Source organism: Panthera tigris, chromosome E3, assembly GCF_018350195.1.
Source record: "Panthera tigris isolate Pti1 chromosome E3, P.tigris_Pti1_mat1.1, whole genome shotgun sequence".
Classification (NCBI taxonomy): domain Eukaryota; kingdom Metazoa; phylum Chordata; class Mammalia; order Carnivora; family Felidae; genus Panthera; species Panthera tigris.
The window spans coordinates 25,961,474-25,985,728 of NC_056675.1; the positions used below are offsets into that span (position 1 = coordinate 25,961,474).

At 49.9% G+C, this 24,255-nt stretch overlaps 1 protein-coding gene across 1 annotated transcript; it reads left to right on the plus strand.

The window, feature by feature from the left end:
- The first annotated feature begins 1,269 nt into the window (after positions 1-1,269).
- GPRC5B (G protein-coupled receptor class C group 5 member B) lies at positions 1,270-23,774 on the plus strand. The gene is made up of 4 exons (XM_042970935.1): positions 1,270-1,381; positions 9,528-10,541; positions 19,114-19,226; positions 20,581-23,774. The coding sequence occupies exons 2-4, from the start codon at positions 9,536-9,538 to the stop codon at positions 20,623-20,625; spliced, it is 1,164 nt and encodes a 387-aa protein (XP_042826869.1). The 5' UTR covers positions 1,270-1,381; positions 9,528-9,535; the 3' UTR covers positions 20,626-23,774.
- The last annotated feature ends 481 nt before the right edge of the window (positions 23,775-24,255 follow it).

Genomic DNA, 24,255 nt, shown 5'->3' on the forward strand with positions numbered 1-24,255 from the left:
GAAAGTGATGAAAATATCTGAAAGGTCTGTGGTCTTCAAAGATCAGAGCATACACCTACCCCCAGAAGGGAGTGTTATTCTACAACCCACCTTCCTGCCTCTCTATCCCCACCCCACTGCAGAGAGGTAGGGAGCAGGGGTCATCTCCCTGCAGTGTCTTGTAGGACCCGGATGGGGTGGAGGAAGGTGGTCTCATTCTCAGAAACAAGAATGGACCGTTCTCAAAGTCTGGGTTGGGAGAGGGGGTGCTTGAAAGTCTGTAAGTCACCCAGGGAACCAACCCCTTGGGTGTGCTGGACTGCAGCTCCCCAGGCCCCATCTGAGCAATGCTGATCTCCCTACAGCCAGGTGGACTAGGAGCCAGACTCAAGTGCCCAGGGACGCTGCTGCCTAGGACCCCTCCTTCCAGCTGGTGCTGGGGCCGTCCTGTGGGCGTGCATCCCGGCTGTGCCCTGAGAGTCTGCGGAGAGCAAGGCCAGTGGCCCCAGGCGGTTGAGTGTGTGCCGTGGGTGTACGTGGATGTGTGCAGCGTTCATGGTGGGGATCCGGCGTAAGGACCTACGTGAGGGGTGCGCAGTGTGAACGTGTATGTTTGGGGTAGCCAAGGACACAAGGGTTGAGCAGTGTGTGCATAGGGACAAAGACACTTTGGGGCAGTTGGGAGGGCGGGGGAGGCAGTGGAGAGAGCCCAGGCGGGAGAAGGCTGCGTTTCGACCAGCTAGAGGAGACCCAGCCGCGCCTGTGTGCCTAGTTGTATACTTGGGGACGTGCGCGCGAGGATCCTCTCTTGCGTCCAGGACCAGGTGTTTGTATGTTGTGGGGAAGTTACTGTTTGTGAACCCACGTTGGAGAGTGTCCTGAGCGGAGGAAATCCCCCGCACTAGGACACTCGTGGGATTACCCCTCTGTGTATGTGTTCCTGCAAATGAATCAACTTGGGTATAGGTCCGGTGCGTCTGGACTGCCTATGTGCTTATGGGCGTGGATGTGGGGGACGTGTCCCCAAATTTGGGACCTTGGAAGGGGGTCGTCTCAGCGCTCCGGGCAAGGAGCTAGGGGCTTGCAACGGGTGGAGAGGATGGAGAGGCGCCGCGCAATTGGCGCGGGGTTCCGTGAGGAAGAGCCTGTGGAGCAGGAGCAAGGGGCGGAGCAGGGTGCCCCGGGGGCGGGGCCGGCCAGGGGGCGGGGCCGCCGCGGCTGCAGCGGCAAGCGCGGGGCCAGGGGGCGCCTCGCGAGGCATCGGCTGGCGAGGGCTATGCAGTGAGACAGGACCGGCGGGCGGGCGGGCGCGCGCGGGGCGGGGGCCGCAGCCGCGCTGCAGAGATGTGACTTGAGGCCGAGAACCAGCAGGAGCGTCGGCGCTGCGTGGCCGCGGGGGTCGGTGAGTGCAAGCCGCGCCGATGGGGTGGAGGGAGCTTGGACGACCCCAGAAACTTTTCCCGCCGTGGGCTTGGGAGGATTGGGAATCTGCTTCTTGTGCCCTTCTGAGCGGCCCTGGGGGTTAGTCTGCTGGGGGAGATGGGGGTCGACATTGGGGGGGTACCACAGTGCCGCGGGAGAAGAGCCGCAGAGGGCGGGGCGGGGGGAGGGGAGGCCTGGAAACCTTTATGGGGCGGGGGGGGGGGAGGGTGCTGTGTACCCGGACCAGGTGGAGATCCAAGTCTCTGAGGAGGGTCTGGGGGGGACCACAGGTAAAGGGCAGCTGGGAGTAGTGTAAAGGAGTCCAGCCGTACCCGAGTAACTCGTCGTGTGAGGGGAGCCGCGGGCAGGTCCGGGGGCCGCGTGGTCAGCGTGGGGGCTGACCACAGACAGGGCAGACGAAGCTGGGGGCATAAGGACCCGGCTTTGGGGGTGAGCTGCCGCACCTGCTGCAGGGGTTGGGGGCCAGGCTCGCAGCCGACAGTGCCTGCGCACTACGGGACAAGGGGGGAACACTGCGGGGGAAGAGAGGCAGAGCCGAGACCTGGGGCCGAGGGACAAATGAGGGGCGGCTGCATACAATGGCGAGGGGTTGGCGTTTCTGTTCAGACCCGGCTGGGGCTTAGGACGAGCCCTGTGCTGTGGTGCGTTCGCTGTCCTAGGGGATGTGCCCAGCCCCGCACATCCCAGGATCCCTACCGCTCGCACCCGCCTGGGCCCGGGGGAGCGAGTTAAGGCAGGCTGGGAGCGGAGCGCCGACCTTGCCACCGAGGACGGCCCAGCGCAGCTCGCGAGTTCGTTCCGTGGCCCTTGCTCTGTCACACACAGGCCTGGCCAATCTCCCCCTCCCAACTCGTCCCCGGTTCGCTAAGGGGGCGGCTCCTTGGAGCGCGGACAAAGGCCCCTGGAGTGTGGCGGGCAGCGGCGTCCCTGTCTGGGGCCCCGGCCCACGCGCCACACTGGCTGCCCAACTGCGCCAGGATTGGGGGGGGAGGGGGGCACTTGAGCAGCGCCCAGGAGGAACTGGGGGTCCTCGAAAAGACAAGAGAAGTGAGGGAAAAGTGAAGGAAGGGACCTGGCACAAAAGCCACGGAACTTCAGCCAAGGAACCTTGATTCAGAAGTTTCTTCGGTGGGGTGGGAGGCTTGCGGAGCATTCAGACTTCGAGTTAAGCTGCATGCAAATAGCATGTAAATAGAATGCAAATCATCATCTGTTGGTTGGGAGCACTCCACGAGGCCAGTTTTGTAACTAGGCTGTGGAGTGAAGGGTTTTCTATCTGTTCCTGCTCTAAGTCTGAAAAGGGGTCAGCTGAGTTGAGAAAGAGAAAAATGGAAGGGGAAAGAAGTCGCCATTTGGGGCAGGCAAGCAGCCTTGTTAGAAAGGGCTCAAAATCTTTATTGCTTAATTTGTTCTTTTAGTAAATGTACCACCTACAGAACTGGGTCTGGGGCAGTACAGTGTAGAAAATGGACAAGTCCCCGCTCTCCGGGCACCGGCCAGGTGGGTGAACAAACACTAAATAAGTAAATGAATAGCAAGTAGATATAACTTCTAACTGGGATAAGAGCTGCCAGGAAAATAAAACAGGAGGATGTCAAATAAAGTGACTAGTGTTGATGTATGTATGGAAGACCATTCTTGGGAGTGATATTTTTGTGGAGCCTGGCAAGATCTCCCACAGTGGGAGATCTTGGGGGACCACTGTGCAGGCAGAGGGCACTGCAAGTGCAAAGGCTTGGAGGTGGGAATGAGCTTAGAACTGAACAAAGGCCATTGTGGCTGGAGCTCGGAAGCAGATGTGGAGGGGGTGGGTGGGAGAAGGAATGGTACAGACCAGCCAGACCGCAATCTTTTGGGCCATGGAAAGGAGTTTAGGTTTTATTCTCCTTGGGCCAGTGAACCCTTGGAGGGTTTTGAGTGGGAACCAAGGGATGTTAATTTTTAAAACTCCCCTGACCTCAACATGGAAGTGGAAAGCAACTCCCCTTTCGTTCTGCCTCTGGGGATGTTGAGGTGCGGGGAGCCTCTGAGGGTCTCCATACAGCCTGTGGGGACTGCTTTGATCCTGGCCTGCCCTGTGAGCCCACTTGAGGAGCTGCTCAGGTTTTAAAATTCACTCCCCACTTTGAGGTAGTTCTTGCCCATCCCCACCCAGAGCCCTTGGCCCCATAAGCACTTCACGCTGAGCTTCCTGGGGGTTCTGAGTTAGTCACATTTTCTTCTCGGAATTACTGCCCAAGAGGAACCATCCACCCCGGAATGGGCAGCCAGGGATGCAATTTGCATTTAAATGATTGCTTTTATTTACAGGATTGGAGCTGCTTTGCATATTCATGGATCACGGAGCTTGTGTTCTGGCAACCCTGTTTACTAACCTAGGAGGCTTATTAAATTCAAGGGCCCCCAAATAGGCTGGTGGTCTGGGCAGCGTTGGGAATGAAGATTATGAGATGGTGTAACTTGGAAAAGATATCAGATGGTGGGATTGTGGGTCTGGGAAAGAGTTTAATGTCAGGAAACCTTGTAACAGTTTAATCTTACAGAGCAGGAAATGCACCAGCACCATCAGCTCTAACAGGAGTTGGCTGGGACACGGTGTCATGCTGGGGTGTGTGGAGAGACTGGCTTCACAGCCTCATCCTGGCCTTCTGCCAGACGTGGGGTGAGGGCTCAAATCAGAGGTGCAGTGGAAAGCCTTGGGTCAGGAGTTCAGAGAAATGGGTTTTCGTCCATTTAGAGAAATGGCCTATGAATTCCAGTAAGCCTCTGGCCAAGCTGCCTCACTTCTCTACCTCCATTTTCTCAACAGGAAAGACAGTGGAATCATGATTGTCTTTTTAATAAGACAATTATTTTGTGCCCAACCCTTTGCTGAGTATTTTTCGTGTACTTTTCACACCAGCTTTGTGAAGGCAGCCGCTATCTTTGTTTTATAGAGGAAGAGACTGAGAGTCAGAGAGGTTAAGTAATGCCCCATGTCACATAGTTATGTCTGGCTTCACTCCCACTGCGGTATTCCACTCTGGATGAGATTGATGGGTAGGTAAATTCTGTGCCAGGCATTCATCCACGTACCGAACTACTAACTATGCCCGGGAGTGGGACAGCCCCCTCCCCGCCTGCTCAGTTTTGTTTTCTTTTTTTTTCTTTTCCTTCCATGCTCTAGCATCTCCCCGCATCTTTAAAGAAGATAGGTTTAAGATGCCTCTGATCTGCTGGGCACTGGAAGGGGCCTCAAGGTGGAGGATAAGTGGTCTCCTTAGAGCCCTGCTGGTAGTAGCTGAAGAGAGGCTGGTCAGAATGTGTGTTCAGAGTGGTTTTATACATCTTGTATCTCTTTTCATATGGGTAGTGGGCAGATGAGGACACTAGTTTCCCAAGGGAATGGCCAGTGTCTGGTCCCTGGATGTCCTCCCTCTGACTTCTTGACAGAGAGACTGAGCTTCAGGGCACCCAGGCTGGCCTGGGTTTCCCGTGGGAAAACCACCTTCACAGGGAGGCTTCCACTTAGAGCACCTGCTTTGGGTATCAGGTGAGTTTAGAGGTTCTTAGGGTAGACTACTACCAAAGATATCTCCCCTTCTACTCAGGGTTCTCTTTGCTTGGCATGATGGGGAAGGCTGGAAACCAGTGGTGGATAAACACTTGGGTGAACCCCCTTCTTCCCCCATCTCCATGGCAACTGCTCCTCCTGGAAAAGCAGTCAGGAAAGTTCATAACCTCAGTTGAGGGAATATTTACCAACCATTTCTATTTATTTAACAGACAGCATACCCTGTGTCAACTACTGTCCTAAAACTTACTATTTTAATCTTCACAACCACATATTGGGTACTGTTAATGCCCCTATTTTGCACATGAGGAAAACTGAGGCAAGATAGGTTCAATCAGCCACCCAGGGTCACCAGGTACCAGCAAGTGGCAAGGGCAGGACTTGAAACCAGAAGACCTCACTCAGCAGTTCACCCTGCTTGATGGGGATCGGGGCTGGGAGAACCAGCCCTGAATGTGGCCTTCAGGCAGGCAGCGCTGTCCTTTCTCACGCAAGGAAACTTGCCTGCATTCTTTCCAGCCTTTACAGGCCCCAGCTCGTGGAGAGATGGAGAAATGGAGCGTGTTCCTCCACCACCTGCCGGAGGCTTCTGGCCCCTCTGCAGGTGGGGGTGGTGGACAGAGAGAGACACAGAAAGAGAGAGTGTGTGTGTGTGTGTGTGTGTGACACAGAGAGAGAGATAGTGTATTTAAGGGCCTCTGAATGAGTCACATTTCTGGGAGCCCGGCTGGCAGCAAAGGTAATTAGTATGTGAGCCGAGGCTTGTGCAGTCGCTCACATTTGTTCATTACTCCTTTTGAGGAGCTGCACGCCTCCATCCCATGGGTCTGTTGCCATATATTCATCCCGTCCCAATCAGCCTTGCCTGCGGCTGACTTGAAACCTCTAATCTGGCATTGTTCAGTTTGGGATTCCTGTAGCACTGCTCTTTTCCTGGGGCGGGGATGCAGAGTGGGGGGGTGGGGGTGGGGGGAGGAAGCACTAAGTGGCTGATGCAGCTGGATGGGGTGCATCCTGACGTGGGTGCCTCCCGCTTGCTCTCTGGCAGGGTTGATGAGGCAGAATGTACTGGGGCCGTGGGTCCTGGCTTACCCTGCTGCATGTATGTCTGAGCTTCTCAGCCCTCCATGTGTCCAGTCATCTGAACACACTTGGAGCTTGCTGCGGGGGCTTGTTGAAACACAGGGGGCTAGGCCCACCCTCTGCGATTCTGCATTTCTAGCGAGCTCCCAGGCGACACTGCTGCTGTTGGCAGTCTGAGGATGAAACTTTGGCTTAACCCTCTCAGACCGTCAGTTCTTTCCTCTGTAAGACAGCAATAAGAACATCTGCCCTACTGGGGTCACATGACGGTTTGAGACCATATACTTAAAAAAATTTTTTTTAATGTTAATTTATTTTTGAGAGAGACAGAATGCAAGCAGGGGAGGGACAGAGAGAGAGGGAGACACAGAATCCAAAGCAGGCTCCAGGCTCTGAGCTGTCAGCACAGAGCCCGACACGGGGCTCAAACCCATGAACCGTGAGATCATGATCTGAGCCAAAGTAGGACACTTAACCGACTCAGCCACCCAGGCGCCCCTGTTTGAGACCATATTTATCCATTCATCCATATTTATCCAGCAGCTGGGTTGTGAGCCCTGCCCATGTGCCAAGTACTAGAGTCTGTGCAGAACAAGACAAACAAGGGCTTGGACTTGGGAGAGGGGGGAAACAGACCAAAAGGGTAACAAAATATTTGGAAATTATGGCACATGCTACAAAGATGAAAATCAAAAGTACTGGCATAGAGCTTCAGGGAGGCAGGAAGGACCTAATTTAGACAGACTGACCAGCAAAGGGCTCACTCACCAGGTGACATTTCTAGAGCCCTGGTCTGTCATAAGAAGCCCAAGTAACAATAGTACAATTGTTTGCCTCCTGGCTCCACCACTTTCTAGCTGTGGTGTGACCTCGAACAAGCCAGCTGAACTCCATGTTTTATTTCCTGTAAAATGGAAATAGTAATAGTACTTGCCTCGTAATGTCACTGTGCAGATTATAAGTCATTACTATATGTGAAGTTCATAAAAGTGTGCCTACAGTGTTGCAAGCACTAAGAGTTAGTTACTGTCATTGTCACTATGGCAAAATAGAAAACTCTGGAGGGCAATTCTGAATCCCCCAGAAATCCTACATGAGCCAGACTCTGCTTCATTCTGAGGCAGTGTGTAGCCATCCAGATCATCCTAGACATTGTTCTGTAGAGTGGGGTGGCTGTCCCCTCATGGGCATCCTTGACAATAAGAATAATCCCACTTGAGACAGCTGGATCCCACTAAAACGCCTGGCTGCCATTGGTTGCATCCACATGCCTAGATGTTGGGGAGGGAGGACGTCCTGGAAGAAGGGGGCCACATGATGTGGGAGGAATAATAGAACTTCTTTGTTGGCAAGTAACACAAACCCAGCTCAAACTGGCTTAATACAAAAAGGGAAGTTAATTGGCTGGATGAATAGGGGCCGGACCATGAGTCTGACTGCCAGCCTCTGGCGTGCATCCTCACCCCTAATTTGCTTGAGTGGGATGCTGGGATGCATTTAAGAAGCATCTCTTGCCATGGGGCACCTGGCTGGCTCAGTCAGTCGAGCGACCTGAGAATCTGAGCCTGCTTCAGATTCTGTCTCCCTCTCTCTCTGCCCCTCCCCCACTCATGCTCTGTCTCTGTCTCAGAAATAAATAAACATTAAAAAAAAAAAAAAAGAAGCATCTCTTGCCAGATGCCTTCTGTTCTGGGCCTGCCTTCTCTCATCTATAGGCAAAGGTGACGATCCGTATAGCACCAGGCTCCTCATCCAGTGTCATCAATAATTTATCCCAGTCAATGGCTTCACGGCCAAGGCAGGATCAGTGCTGCTCACGGGATCCCATAAAAGAGCAGAAAGAGAGAGAGAGAAGTCGATACTGCATTTACTTAAGGAAGCCCCAGGGATGAGCTGGAGGTGGCTGGAGGTGGCTGGTTACAGCCTCACTCATGTGCAGCCAAGGTGGTAGGTCCAGCCTGAGCCCCCTGGAAATGACCAAGAGAGCAGAGCTGTGTAGGCCATGGCTTTCTGAAGGCCAGGCTCCCTCCAAAAGCAAGAGCTGGTGCCAGTGGGGTAGAGGATAGGGTCCTGGTGAATAAGTCTGTCGTTCATTCAACATTTACTAAGCATCTATTTTGTGCCAGCACTGTGTGCTGGTGCTTCAGTCTACACCAGTGGTGTTCATCCAGCGATCTTGCATCCCCACCCCCATGGGACATTTGGCAATGTCAAAAGATTTTGGGGTTGTCACAGTTTGGGGAGTGGGTGTGCCACGGACACCCATCTCGTGGATAGAAGCCAAGGGTACTGCTGAACATCCCACAATGCACAGGACGGCCCTCACAGCAAAGAATGGTCGGCCCAGAATGTCAGTGACCCCAAAGTTGAGAAACCCTGGTCTACTGTGATGACCTAGACAGTGTCTGTGTCCTCCTGCATCTTGAAGTGGAGAAAGGCAGGGAAAAGAGGAAAAAGAATGAGAGAAACAAAGTAAACAGGCAAGAAAAAAAAAATCCAGAGATGATTAGAGCAAAGAAAGAAATAGACAGGCTCTGGTGAAGAGGGATGGGGCTGTGACCTTGGCCAAGGTCTCAGAGGGTGACATGGTCAGGGAGTTGGGGGGGGTGCAGTTTTACACTCAAGGGGTCCAGAGTGTTTAAGCAGAAGAAGCAGGAGGGGCAAGATGGGACTTGGGTTAAGCCCATTTGCCATGGCTGCTGTGGGGAGTCCAGAAAGAGTACCAAGAGGAATCCTGCAAGCACCTGGGGAGGGAGGGATGGAGGTGCAGTGAGGATGGGTTCCCTGGTGACCTTTGGGGGAGGTGTGAGGGCAGAGGGAGAGGGGGATCCCAGGAAGATAGTTCATATTGGCTATGGTATGTTTGAAATGAGGGCATGCTTCTAGGAGCTTGGGCGAGTATCCTAACCCCTTGGAGACCCTGTTTTGTCACCAGGGTAAGGACTGGATGTGCCTAGTGCCTGGCTTCGAGTGAGTCATGGGTAAATATTAGCCGTTACCATTGAGAGACTGAAAGGAGGCAGTACATACCATTCTCAGCACAGTGCTGGGTTCATGGCTGTCTCTTTAAAGTTTTGCTTTCATTCCCTTATTTTTGAAGAGGTCAGACACAGCACAGAATATAAAAATCAAAGAATACAAAAGAGTATACAGAGAGAGTGAATCTCTCTCTCACGCTCTTCTCCAACCACTAGCAATGATGATTCATGATTGTTCACTGTGCCAGACCAAGGCGGCAGATGGGAGCTGAAATCCGGGTCGTGCACCCCACCCCCACCCCAGGGGCTGTGCTGTCTGGAGAAAGGGGTGCCTTTTTCTGACCTGTCAGAGGTAACTTATGGGCTAGCAGGTTTGAAATGAGGTGGGTCTTAAAGAAGTCAGGAAAGTGGGAATCTGACAGTGAACTGGTCTTTTTCTCCCTCCAAACATCTCCTCCATCCTCAATATTCTGGAACATTTCTGGTGTCAGAGAGAAAGATGAGAACCCACCAGGTGCTTGCCTTCCTCCTGCTCTTCGTAATTGCCTCCGGGGCTTCTGAGAACTCAAGCACGTCCCGGGGCTGCGGATTGGATCTCCTCCCTCAGTACGTGTCCCTTTGCGACCTGGACACCATCTGGGGCATCGTGGTGGAGGCGGTGGCCGGGGCAGGCGCCCTGATCACGCTGCTCCTGATGCTCATCCTGCTGGTGCGGCTGCCATTTATCAAGGACAAAGAGAAGAAGGACCCCGTGGGCCTCCACTTCCTCTTCCTCCTGGGGACCCTGGGCCTCTTCGGGCTGACGTTCGCCTTCATCATCCGGGAGGACGAGACTATCTGCTCGGTCCGCAGGTTCCTCTGGGGCGTCCTCTTCGCGCTCTGCTTCTCCTGCCTGCTGAGCCAGGCGTGGCGTGTGCGGAGGCTGGTGCGCCACGGCAAGAGCCCATCCGGCTGGCAGCTGGTGGGCGTGGCGCTGTGCCTGATGCTCGTGCAGGTCATCATCGCCATCGAGTGGCTGGTGCTGACCGTGCTGCGCGACGCGAAGCCGGCCTGCGCTTACGAGCCCATGGACTTTGTAATGGCCCTCATCTACGACATGGTACTGCTTGTGGCGGCCCTGGGGCTGGCCCTCTTCACGCTGTGCGGCAAGTTCAAGAAGTGGAAGCAGAACGGGGCCTGCATTCTGGTCACGGCCTTCCTCTCTGTGCTCATCTGGGTGGCCTGGATGACCATGTACCTCTTTGGCAACGCTGAGCTGCGGCAGGGAGACGCCTGGGGCGACCCCACCTTGGCCATCACACTGGTGGCCAGCGGCTGGGTCTTCGTCATCTTCCATGCCATCCCTGAAATCCACTGCACCATTCTGCCGGCCCCGCAGGAGAACACGCCCAACTACTTCGACACGTCGCAGCCGAGGATGCGGGAGACGGCGTTTGAGGAGGATGTGCAGCTGCCGCGGACCTACATGGAGAACAAGGCCTTCTCCATGGATGAACACAACGCAGGTAACGTGATCGCCACCCCACCCCCTGGCGCGGGGTGGCCTCTGGGGCCATCTGCCCCAGAAGGACTCCCTTCTTTCTCTCCAGTGGGGATGGGTGATCCGGGCGGGGGAGGGCAGTGTCCTGGCAGATGGGAGCCCACAAACATTGGCTCCTGTGCTAAATAAAACTGGCCCAGAGATGGGTTTTTATTTAGCATGTTTTCTTATCAATTGCCAACTTATTTAAATATAAAACCCAGGTTTCTCACCTCTTTTGAAAAGTCAGCTCTGGCAATGCTGGGTCGACATTCCCACCTGGCAACAATTGCCTGGAGCCGATGGACGGTGTGTGCAGGAAGGCCCGACCTCTCAGGAGTTGTGGCTGCTCCTTTCTTTTGTTTGTTTGTTTTTAATTCCAGTGTAGTTAACATGGCAGTGTTATATTAGTCTCAGGGGCACAATACAGTGATTCAACAGCTCCGAATAATTGCTCCGTGCTCATCAGGACAAGTGTACTCTTAATCCCCTTCAACTATTCTACCCACCCTCCCACCTCCACCCACCTCCCCTCTGGTTTGTTCTCTACAGTTAAGAGTCTGTTTTTGTTTTTCTGTTTGTTTTGTTTCTTAAATTCTACATAAGAGTGAAATCATACAGTATTGCATTGACTTAGCATTCTACTCTCTGGATCCACCCATGTTGTTGCAAATGGCAAGATTTCGTTCTTTTTTATGGCTGAGTAATATTCCATTGTATACATACCACGTGTTCTTTATACATTCATCTGTTGAGGGACACTTGGGCTGCCACTGTGGAAGACAGTATGGAGGCTCCTCAAAAAATTAAAAATAGAATTACCCTATGATCCGGTAATTGCACTCCTGGCTATTTACCAAAAGAATATGAAAACACTAGTTGGAAGGGATATATGCACCCCTATGTTTATGCAATATTATTTACAATACTTAAATTATGCAAGCAGTCCAAGTAGCTGTTCCTTTACATGGGGATCCACTTTGTGTTTACCACACTCCCCACCATTCCCTGTTGCCCCTAACCCAGCCACTATAACATATTAACATTAATTCTCTGGCTACCTGGAAGTGTTTGAGTTTGTAGTCCAAGTGCTAGATGGATGCAGGGGATATTGGGAGCAACGCTTGTGTCTCCTTCCCACTTTCATCATCACGAATGTATGAATTGCGCCCTGGAGTCAGATGTCTGAATTCAAATCCTGCCTTTGTACTTCCTCGATGTGTGGCTTTAAGCAAATTGCTTTACCTCTCTGAACCTGTTTTTCTCATCTGTAAAATACAGACAATGAGAGAATGTACCTCTCGAGTTGTGAAAAGTAACATACTGAGTGTCACATGCTGAGGGTCTCCCCCAGGACCTGGCATGCTGGATGTGTATCTTGCTTGGGTTCCCCTGAAAGCAGAGCCCAAGACTTGGGTACAGCTGGCTTGCCCAGGAAGTGTTCCCTGCAAGGGAGAGGGACGGATAACGAGACCAAGAAGGCAGAAATGCCCAAACAAGTAGACCAATATGTTGGTTACTGCTGTGGGCAGTTGGGACTCGGTCCTGCCAGGGATGCATGTAGAACGAGCCTCAGACTTGATCTTTGAAATCTGGAGCCTGTAGCATCTGCCACCAGTTCCTCCATCACTCACCCTCATGTGTGTCCTTGGTCTCCTACTCTCATTGTCACATCTCCCACTACTCTGGCTACATAAGTTCCATTGGCTTCTGAGGCACAAAAGCAGAGATTTAGTGGGCACTAGAGGTGGAGGCTGTCTGGGTACCCAGGACTGTCCACACTGCTGTGGTGGGATTCAGAGGTGGGCCTAGAGGATGTGATGCAGGCACTCAGAGCCCCTATAGATGCTTCAGAAGTATTTCTTAGAGTCATTACTTCAAGTGAGTCGGCTAAGTTCCCAGCACTGGAAATTAAATAAAATTGCCTTTTCTCAGTTACCTGAAGATTTATCAGGGGTACAATAATAATAATGACAGCATTAATAGTAGTAGCAGCAGCAGCAGTAATTATTACCTAGTATAGTCATTGTTTATTGAGCATTTACTATGTGCCAGGCACTATTCTAAGGCCTTAATCTCTGTTTTCTCTTTAGGCCTCACCTCCATCCACTGAGATAGGTCCCATTACTATCTCCACCTTATAGATGAATTAAGTGGAGACTCTGAGAGGTTCAGTGACTTGCCCAAGGACATACAGCTGGGAGATGGCCCATTCCAGGTGGTTACGGTCCCCTTTTCAGTGATGCTCACCCAGGTACCTGGGCAATGTTCACCAGCCAGTCGTATTGCAGAGTCTACTTTTCTGGGTTGAGTGCTAAAGGCAGCCTGCCTGTCCCCTGCAGGCAGGGGGAAGCACATCGAACCATCAGGTCCTCCAAGGCCACCCAGTGCCCTCCTCCCCACCTGGATGTGCCCAGCTTCATCTGTACCCCTGATTCCTGGCCAGACCCACTGGAGGGAGGCCCCACCTGTGGACAGGGCTGGAAACCCTGGTGTGGTATTTATTAGAGCTGTTTCATTCTTCCTAGAAAGCCTCAGGCCAGCAAGCCCATGTTTGTCAAAGGATTTAGCAGGAGTGTCAGCTCTGGTGGCACTGGTTCACCATGTTACCAGGAAAAGATAGGAGTCAGGATGGGGATCATCACTGGGAGCCCAGAGGGCCCTCCAGGGAATGTGATGAGCAGAGGTCAGGAGCCTGGCTAATTCGTGGGGTCCTGGTGGAGCCACCTCTTCCCTGGCTCCTCCTGGAACAGGATCCTCTTTATAGGAGACCCATAGACTCCCCTTGGACCTCAAAGGTAGTAAGAACTCCTGAAATGGATGTACTGTTTTGTACATTCATTGGGGAATTTTTGTCTGTCACTTTGTCAGATTCTCAAAGCTGTCTGCGAACCCCAGATGGTTAAGACTCAGTGTTGTTGAACCTGATGGTCGAGTTTACTTGTAATAAAACAGAGATGCTAGAACTACCCAAGCATTGGGGTCTTCAAAAGTAAGAACGTTTAACCTTAGTAGGTGTTTACCATGGACCAGGTACCATTCTGAACATTTTAGTGGCTAATCTCATCTAATCCCTACAATAACCCAATGAGGTCCATTTTGCAGATAGGACACTGACGCACAGAAAGGCTACACATCTTGCCTAAGAGGCAGAGCCAGGGTTTGAGTCCACACATGCTGGATCCAGAGGCCACATGCTTGATTAGTCTACCATAGAATTACTCATCTCTCAGGGCACCTGTGTGGCTCAGTTAAGCATCCAACTCTTGAGTTCGGCTCAGGTCATGATCTCACAGTCATGAAATCAAGCCCTGCATCAGGCTCTGTGCTGAGCGTGGAGCCTGATTAAGATTCTCTCTCTCTTTCCCTCTGCCTGTCCCCCATTCATGCTCGCTCTCTCAAAACAAACAAATCAGTATCTAAAAAAAAAGAATACTCCTCTCTTCTCGAAGCACTTGAGTGGCCCTTATCCTACTGATGTGCCTGGACAACTTTGTGCCTTGAGGATACAGGGTTTATCAATCCCCCATTTTATAGAGCAGGAAACTGATGTCCAGGAATATCGGGCAACTTGTTCAAGCTCACACTATAAGAGCAGGGAAGAGGGGGGATGTTGGTTCTCTACTACATGCATCTTTTCTTGTGAAAATGCAGCCAGTACTTCATATGTACATAAGATCCAGGGACAAAGGTATCTGGGACCCAGGTCGGTACCAGTAGTATCAGGCCTGGCACATTGGTGATGAGGGGTCTAGGGGTACGTCACACCCTCCTCTATTTCACGCTCTGACACATTCCCAAGCCAAGTGAGTTGTCTTTCTGTCCCCTCTTTCTTTTCCAAAACAAAATAGCTTTATTATTCCTTTTTGATGACAAAAACCAACAATAATCATGTAGAAGTTTCAGCAAGTAAAAATAACAAAAATTGTTCAGAATCCCATTGCCCAAAGGGAGCTGCTGCTGACTGCTCCCATCTTGCCAGACATCTCTCAGTGAACACACACAGTCTCTCTCCCTCCCTCCCTCTCTTCCTCCCACTCACTTTCACACACACACACACACACACACACACACATGACAATCCCATAAAGGGGTTCTTAACCTAGCTGTACGTTAGAATCACTTGGGCAGCTCAAAAAAATTACCAGGGCCTGCCCCCTTGTTCTGATTGGATAAGTCTGTTTGGGCTTAGGTTTTCTGAGCTCTCCAAGTGACTCACAGATGTAGCCACCAATGTACGCAGTGTTCTGCAGTGTGCTTGCTGAAATCAGCATTGTCTCGTGGACAGAGGCCCTTCCAGGCCAGTGACTGCGGAGCATAGTATCCTTTTCATGATGCCGAGCTTCCCATTAGGCACAATCGTTTACTTTTCTCATCCTCTGCTGATGCATATTCATTCCACTTGTTTCTGGCTTTCCGTATAAGTAATGCTGCAGTGAACATTCACCTCTGGGCCCATGATCAATTAACTTAAAAAAAATTCCTAGACATGCATAAAAGAGTCTGCACCTCTAAATCTCCATATATGCAGCCAAATGGCCCCCCAGAAGTTAAACTAATTTACTGTCTTCCCCCTCCCCCGGCTTAATAACTCATGAGAGCCCCATTCCTGTTTCCCCACTTCTTCCCCAACCTTGGATGTTGTCAGACTTAGTTTTAATAGCCCTGTTTTGGATCATCCCAAATGTGTGTCCACCAGAATTCACCTGGGACCAATGGGACCAGGCAGGGTGAGCCCCGGGCAAAGTTCACATAGACTAAATTGGAGTCCTGGCTAGGATTGCCTTTGTTCTAGAAACGCTTGCTTTGCTGGCTGGGGAACATCTGGGTATGCTTCCTTGTCACTGTGAGAACAGCTGTTGTCTTTAGTGCTGACCTCAGCCAGCTTGTATTTTAGGGAACCAGGCCCCACAAAGGGCCTTGCCTAGGAGCTACAGTTGGCCCTGTTTCTTTTGCATTTTAGCCAGCCAGCCTTTTGGGCTCTCTTTCCTTGCAGGTCAAGTCCCAGTGCCCTCAGCTTCTGTATTTCCTTCCCCAAAATGAGACCCTAGGTAGATACCACTTCATCAGCCTCTCGCTTATTAATAAGTATCAACAAGGCATGAGGTATGTGATAAAAGATTAAAATGCACTGAAGGATGTAGCACCTCAGATCACATCTGGGAAAGTGTTAACAAGGCATATTAAATGTTCACCTTTCAAAGGAGCAGTAAAGAAAAGTGTTCTTTCTTTTGGGGGATTTGGGCTCTCAGATCTCATTAGGATGAAGGGCTATTTAAACCCTGACTCTTAGCTTCCTGATGGAAGGCCCTGAAATCAGCTTTCAGGGGAGGGCCAATCTAGCCTCACTTTCAGAGTCTGGGTAAGAGAAGGCCGGCATTCAAACTGTAAACTTAGATTCCTATGGGGACACTCTTATGGATGAGCCCTGCTTGTCTTTCACAGCTGACCCAGGTCAGAGTGGGGTGTTAGTTGGGACACTTGACCTTGCAAGCAATAAAAAATGTGATTTGAACTGGCTTCAGCAAAAACAAAACAAAATAACAACAGCAAGACACTAATGTACTGGGAATCAGGCTTCAGGAATCATTAGATCATGGAGACGTGAGTGATGACTACAGTTGGTCTTTCTCCATGTCTTGGCCCTGTTAGCATGATGACAGCCCCAAACTCTGGGCTTGCACAGAGTCCCAGTGGAAAAGAGGACCATTTCCCAGGATGCTTGAGCAAAAATCCCAGAGTTAACTTTGATTGGAACTTATTGGGCAGGTTGAAGTCACATGCCAACCTCAGGCCAGGGTAGAAGGCAGTCGTAGCCAACACTCAGAATGTGGGAGGGATGTTTACCAGAGAAGAACCACAAATAACTACTACAGAGAGGAGCCCTTGGGCTGAGGCACCCCACAGATGGCCAGTAGAGTCGAGCCTTTGTTTCTTGGAGGAAATGTGTTGGGGCCAGATTCTCCCACCGCAGCTGGCCGGTTCTCTGCATTATCAGGAGAGCGGTGCTGTTTGGTGTTCCCTCTCTTCCAGCAGGTATTGGCTAGGAGTTGAGACTAGTAAGAGTCCTCTGATGCCACTCCCTGGCTCCCCCTTCTCTACTTCCTGGGTAAGGTATCTCCGTGCTCAGCTCACGCATAATGAGCTGCTTGAAGGCGCGGAGGGAGACGTTAAAGCAAACACTGGCGTACCTATGTCTGGGAACATTTGTTCACCCTACCTCAGTTTCTTCGGTCCAGCTTGGGCTGAGCTGTCACTTAAGTTTAAGTTGCTTCTGGGGCCCCTGCGTGGCTCAGTCAGTTGAGTATCTGACTCTTGGTTTCCGCTCAGGTCGTGATACCAAAGTCGTGGGATCCAGCCCCATGTCAGGCTCTGCGCTGAGCATCGAGCCTGCTTAAGATTCTCTGTCTCTCTCTTCCTCTGCCCCTCTCCCTAGCTTGAGTTCTTTCTTTCTTTCCCTCTCTCTCTCTTAAAAAAAAAAGTTGCTTCCAGGTAACTGAATGTGATGGTTAAAAACAGTATTTGGAGCCAGTATGGTGTTAAGAACACAGATTTTCAGGGTGCCTGGGGGGCTTAGTCAGTTAAGCATCCGACTTTTTTTTTTTTAAGTTTATTTATTTTGAGGGATAGAGCAGGGGAGGAGCACAGAGAGAGAGGGAGAGAATTTCAAGCAGGCTCTGTGCTGTCAGTGCAGTGCCCAACATGGGGCTTCATCCCTCAAACCATGAGATCATGACTTGAGCTAAAACCAAGAGCTGGACACTTAACCAACCGAGCTACCCAGGTGCCCCAACCTGGAAATGAGTGTCTGACTCTTGGTTGCTCTGTTGGGGATTCTCTCTCTCTGTCTTCCTCTCTCTGCCCCTCCCCTCTTCACATGTCTCTGTCTCTCTCAAAAATAAATAAATGAACTTAAACAAACAAAAACCAAAAAAGATTCCCTGCCTGGGTTTGAATGCTCGTGTAGCCTCTTTCCAACAGTGGGACCTTGGGCTAGTAACTTAATTTCTCTGTGCCCCATGTAAGGTGGACATAATGAAAGCACCTATCATGCTATGAAAATTAAATGAGTTAATATATAAAGTACTTTACACAATGCCTGGCTCCTAGCTGGCAGTCTATGATGGTTCACTATGTTGCTAAGGTGATTTTGGTCCCTGCCTCAAGTAATGTGTAAAAACCCCAAGTTCTCGCGCTACTTTTCAGGCAGACAAGTGACTCCCTTCAGGGAAGACTCTGAAGTGAGGCTTTTCTTAGCAAAGCAAGATTAGTGCCTTCAAGGAGAATGAAAATTATGACAATGCCATGTTGCTGCTGAGATGGACTTTTGTTTTTATAGTGCCTCTACCTTCTTCATTAGTTTTTAATAGATTGTTTTTCAGAGCAGTTGTAGTTTCACAGAAAAATTGAGCAGGAACTACAGGGAGTTCCCGCATGCCCCTATTATCAATAGCCTGCATTAGTGGTACGTTTGTTGCAGTTGATAAATCAATATTGATACATTACTATTAACTGAAGTCCACCATTTACATTTTAGAGCTCACTCTTTTGTTTGTGCAGTTCTATAGATTTGGACAAACGGGTAATCTCATCTATGTACCATTATAGTGTCAGATAGAATTGTTTCCCAGCCCTAAAAATGCCTTGTGCTCCACCTGTTCCTCACTGCACACCGCACCCCCCCCCCCAACCCCTCTGACGCCCCTGGCAATCATTAGTCTTCCCACTCTCTCTATAGTTTTGCCTTTAGCAGAATATCTGAGTTGGAATCACAACAGTATGCAGCTTTTACTGACTGGCTTCTTCAACTTAGCCTTATGCATTTGTCCCTTCCATGTTTCTTTGTGTAACTGGGGCTTTCTTTACAAAAAAAGGAAAATTAGATCTCTACAAGCACAAAGCAAATAAGAAACACCATTTACCCACCTTTCTTAGGTTAAAAAGTGCTGACATATTCTGCCCTCTCTGCTACCACTCTCCCTTTTTTCCTGATTAGAAATACCCCACCCTGGTCCTTGGGAGTCCCTCTGTTCTCTCCCCCGTCACTTTCCCATGAAGATGACCTCTACTGTGTACTCAGTGTCCACATTCTTAGGGTTGTCTGCCTGTGTGTATCTAGAAACAGTGAACAGGGTTGAGCGGTGTGGTATTGAACTTGACATGAATGACGTTTTGTGGGGAGAGAGGAAACCCTTGAGGGATGCAGAGGTGCTTCCTTATCACCCATGGGCTGCAGAGGCTGGGGGTGGGGGGGGCTCTGGTAGAGGCTCAAAACCCTGCCCCCCACCCCAGCAGCCTGGCCCTGGATTCTACAAACTTCCCAACCCCACTGAGATGGGTCATGCTCCAAGAGAGCCAGAGAACAAAGCCCCTTTGTGACTTTTGTTTTGAATCTGGCTTGTGACAATGGGGAGGAGTAGGGAGGGGGGTGGGGGGTGTGTGCTGGGAGCACGGTGTTGATGCAGGGGAAGAAAACAAAATTGTGGGGCTTTTTTTTCCCCTTTTTTTCTTTCTTTTTTTTTTTTGGTTTTGTGTTGCGGCTTCCCGCCTCCCCTCAGCTCTCCGAACAGCGGGATTTCGCAATGGCAGCTTGGGAAACAGACCCAGCGCTCCGTTTAGAAGCAATGTATATCAGCCGACTGAGATGGCCGTTGTGCTCAATGGAGGGACCGTAAGTATCAAGAGGTGATGTTTTGGCCAGAAGCCTAAAGAGCAGTCAGTGTTGGGGGGCAGTTTCACTGGGACACACCGCTCTGTGGGGGCTGCTTACGGGCCCTGCAAAAACACTGGCTCAAGTTGACGCCCCTTGCGGCTAGAATGCATGCAATGCTTCCATTGTTCTTTCCCTCTCTATCCCCTTTCTCCACGCACGGAAGACCCACCTATACTTAGTTAACTTAGTCTGTGGATTCATTTGAAAACATCCCTATTTCTTGGGGCTCTTGTACCCAATGAATTCTCTGGCTTTCATTATGCACAAGGTACCTCTCCCTCCCTGGGAGGTGACTTTTAGGAAAAGCCCAGAGTTGTGAAACCCTGACAGATTTTGCTGACATCCAACCTAGTGTAACCCCCCCCCCCCCCCCGCAGGCCCCTGTCTCTGCCCCAGCTGGGCACCAGATTCCCCCACCTCTACTCCTTAAAAGATGTCTTCAGAAATTGGAGTGATTATCATTTCTATCCTGCGAGCACAAAAATAGGTTTTACTATCTGATGCCAAACAGACCTTCAGCAGAATTGTCATTGTTTACATCTTGCCTCCGTAGAATTACATCATTTTGTTTCTCCAGCAATCCAAAGACACACTGTCATTCCCACATTTAATTTCCAAACATAGCTACATGCTTCTTTCAGAAACAATGCATACCAGTTTACACATGTAAATTGGACTTCCATTCTTTATATCATGTGCCAATTCCATAACTCAAACTGAGCTTTTTTTTTTTCCTTTATTTATTTATTTATTTTTTTTAAACGTAAGTCAGGGATGGTCTTTGATCTCTGGAGGGAATTCGGGTTTTCCTGGCCTTTTGAATGGTATGCGAGGCATTGGTTTGCACTGGTTTGGAACAGGCTCAAAGACAAATAGACTCACAGATTTGCTTTCTGAAAACCCCTTGCCATCCACTGGGCTGTTTTATTATTGGGTGCCAAGAAAAGCCTGACTCAAAAGCATTTGGACTGTGTGTTTTAATAAATATGGTTAGAAAATGGCCCCATCAGTCACTCTTAAGCCCTCCTGGTCTCTTCAAGACCAGTGTCTATAAATACACCCCGGACTTAGAAAGTGAAGGGGGTTTCTGGGTAAGGAAACATCCATTTGGGGTGCGTGATTATAGAAAAAAGGACATGACTTCCCAAGAACAGCGCAATATAACACACAGTGCTTGCTGCTTTTCTTGGGAATTACTCAGCCCATTAGGAGAAAGCAAGGGGACTTCTCTTTGGCACATTGTTAACACATTGGTTTTTGATGTTGACTTTGCAAAGCACAGAGTTCTTAGCTGTGTTATCCTTGTTTCCAGATCCCAACTGCTCCGCCAAGTTACACTGGAAGACACCTCTGGTGAAAGACTTAAGTTCCAGAGAATAAGAATCTCTCTTACCGATTTTATTCCCTGGCTGTGTCTTTCTTGAGGGAGAAATCAGTAACAGTAGCCAAACAAGGCTGCCTGACAGCCAGGAGATCTAGAAATCCTGCACAAGGGGATTTCGTGTAAATGTGAACACTGCTGAACTGAAAAGCTAACACTGACTGCCCTCTCGCCCCCTGCCACACACACACACAAACACGTAATACCAAACCAACCTCAATCCCTGCAAACTAAAGCAAAGCTAATTGCAAATAGTATTAGGCTCACTCGAAAATGTGGCTGGGCAGACTGTTTCATCCTCTGGGGGTAGAACAGAACCAGATTCACAGCCAGTGGGCCAGGCTGGTGTGGGTTGGTTGTGGAGGTCCCCCACACCATTGCCCTCCCCAGCGAGTAGACCCCAGGTGGCCTCTTGGAGATGACTGTTGCGTTGAGAGGACTAATGGGGACTGTTCCATCAGCTTGCCTGTTTGCACGTTTCAGGGGGTCAGGAGCAGTTAAGGAGTTGTGGGTGTGATTCCAAGGTGAGTTCCAACCGAATCACGGGGTGAGCTTTCCAACCAGTGGTGGTAGAGGGATCCTGGCATGTGCCAATACAGAGAAGGCTATCTGGGAATTGAAGTGACCATCACATTTAGAAAGTGGTGACCCACCACCGTGCCCTCTGTGGGCCTCCTGCTCCAGGTTAACGGCCGGAAAACAGGCCCGCCTCCCTGCTTGGTGGAGTCATAGCAGTATTCTGGCTTGGGGCAGCAGTTTCTTTTTCCCCCTCCGCCCGAGCCCTTTCCGAGGCTTTTATTCCCATGTTCATTTCAAAAACTTAGATGGACCATCAGCTTCCAGCCCCCTGGGCTGGCAGGCCAGAAGGCAGGTGCCACAGCAGATTTTCTGTGATGATGTCGCGTAGCAGGGCCTCCCCGGGGAGAGAGGACACGCTGCTGCCTAGCACGCAGCGAGTTCTCCTATCTCATGTGTTGATGGAGTGCAAGTTCCAGGGGGGATGGAGCACTCGAGGGGCTCTTGCTGTCTTGGAGGGTATGTGGGGCATTTTTGACTTGTTTTTCTGTAAGTTCCATGAAAATGATTCTTTTCAAAGCCCATTGTTTCTGTCATGGTTTCCATCCGTCCTAAGCAAGTCATTCCTTTGTTATTTGGCATTTCGAACATCTCGGCCATTAAAAAGCCCCATGTTCTCTGCACTGTTTGGCCAGCATAATCACTAGCAGTGATTCGAAGCAAAGAATTTTAACCTGATGGCATGAAATGTATAAGTGAGGGTGAGCCCTTTGGCATCTACGCTAATGACTCTGTTGCTTTTTCTATAAAACAACCCATAAGCCTTTAACCTTTATAAAGAAAATGAAAAAGGTTAGTGTTTGGTGGGGGGAGGGGGGGGACTGACCTCTTCATAAGCCAATATGTCTGAGCTGTTTTAATAAACCTGATTTTTCTCAAGGCCCTAGTCTCTGCTGTGTCCCGTCCTCGTCACAGTCCCCTCCCCCCCCACAACCTTGCAGAGCAGCGGGGTAAACAAGGCCAATTTGGCGGTCCCAATGCGGTCAACTTCGAGTTTTCCTTCCAGCCAGCGTACTTCCTTGAGTTGCCATGCATGGGGAAGAAAAAGCATGGCAGCAGAATGCCACCTGTACCTGACCTTTGGGAAACAGCCCCACCCCGGCCCACAGCATGTGCTTGCTTCTAGAGAATCAGATTCCAGTCCTCTCTCAGAGGAGCATCATTGGTGGACTGGAAACCTGAAGTACTGGGGAGGGGAGGGAGGGAAAGAAGCTAGGACCTGGGGTGGGGATGGGGGCGGTTGCATGCAGTCCCAGGATTCTGAGAATACAGAAATCTCCAAACACCTCGGTCCAGTCCAGTGAAAAACGACAGCATTACACATTCTCGTGCCAGGAAATGGTTGCTTACCCCCGCTCTCTGGAGTCCTTTGGAGCTCTCTGATCCCATCAGTGATTCCGTCTGCAAGAGCCCCCCCTCCCTTGCAGAAGGGAGCAATTCACCTGAGCGTTTCCCCTCTCAGTTCTTGGTCCGGGCATAGAAGGTGAGCATGGTATAAATGGGAAAAAAGGGAAAGTAATGTTTCACCAACATAAAAATGGAACCAGCTTCGAGCCACAGGAAACCTCACTTGATGAGACCTTTCTCCCCCCTTTCTTTTTAAATCTATGATATGTTATCGTGCTTCTGGGTTTTGTCTTATTTTGGCTTTAAGGTTGAGAGTGGGCTGGATGCCCTCTCAATGGGGCAGAGGGGGGGAGTGAGGGCAGAGAGCAGAGAATGGGTATTTTTCTAATGACTCCACCTGAAGGGTACAAAGAGACCTCTTCGCCAAGAGACCGTGGCCACCAGCTGCCCCCACGGAGCAAAGTTTAAATACAAAATCAAATAGCACCTCTGTTGAAGATCTATTTATGTAAACAACACTTGTTGAGGGAACATAACCTGGAAGGACAGCATCTGTGATCAAAATACCTAATTGTAAGCACAAATCTTTCTGTGTCCGGTTATTAAAATCACTTTGGGACTATAATAGCCACTCTCGTCCCCCCTTTTAATAGAAAATGGTCATTCTATCCTGGATTTCTCCACTGGATATGGAGGGTGGGGAGTGAGGGAATCAGCGCAGAGAACTGACAAACTGGGAAGTTCTGGGGATCCAGTGCTTTGAGTACAGATTGTGTCAGGGCCCACTGAACAAGTGTAAACTCGGGGTGATCTAGGTTGGCCAATGCTGAGTTAAACCCAAACTGAAAGGGAGCGTTGTGGCTTTTATAATCCAATGATGCAATGATTCTACCAGCTTACAGGAGTTCTCAGCAGGTGCTTTTTATTAATTGATAAAGAGCTAAGGCTCATTTTTGATAGATAATATATATTTATTAAATGTATTAATGTGTGTTTTATAATGTACCTTTATCCTCCCCTGGCTGACTGTTGCATACTTATTAAAAAAAAATCGTTAAAGAAATTTCAAGAAAATCAATGTGTACCATAAATGACTGTATATAAATATTACAAATTTAAAGGTTGTAAAGCATGGGCAGATAGGTTTTATTTTCAAAATGCTGTTCTTAACACAAAAATAAAGGCTTTACTATTTACTTAAAGATGTGTGGTAGCTTGTCAAAACACTCGGTAGAACTACTAGGCTTTCTTTCGGATCTGCCTGGAGGCTAACTCTGTGGCATTTTGAACAGGGGAATCCTGGATAACAGCAAACCCCAGAACAAATGAGGGTAATAAGTTAGCTTACCCATCGAATGAGGAACTTTTCTATAATATTCTGGGGACCTGACAACAATCCTCCTTTGTTACTGTTGTCTGGGTTTAAGTGTCTCACCTTGTTGGATCTACAGTCAGAGTTAAGAGTCAGTCTCCTTTGGAAATGATCGCAGGCAGTATGTCTTTTTTATGAAATGAGTAACTTAAAACCAGATCAACTTAAAACCCACTGCAGAGGTTTGGGACTTAAATTTAAATAGTGATTTTTGCAAAGGCAGCCCAGAGTGGGAAACTGGTAACTAAAGCACGTCAACATCTCTTGGAAGCCAGAGTTCGTTGTACATTTTAGTGGTGGCTGGTGCAGAA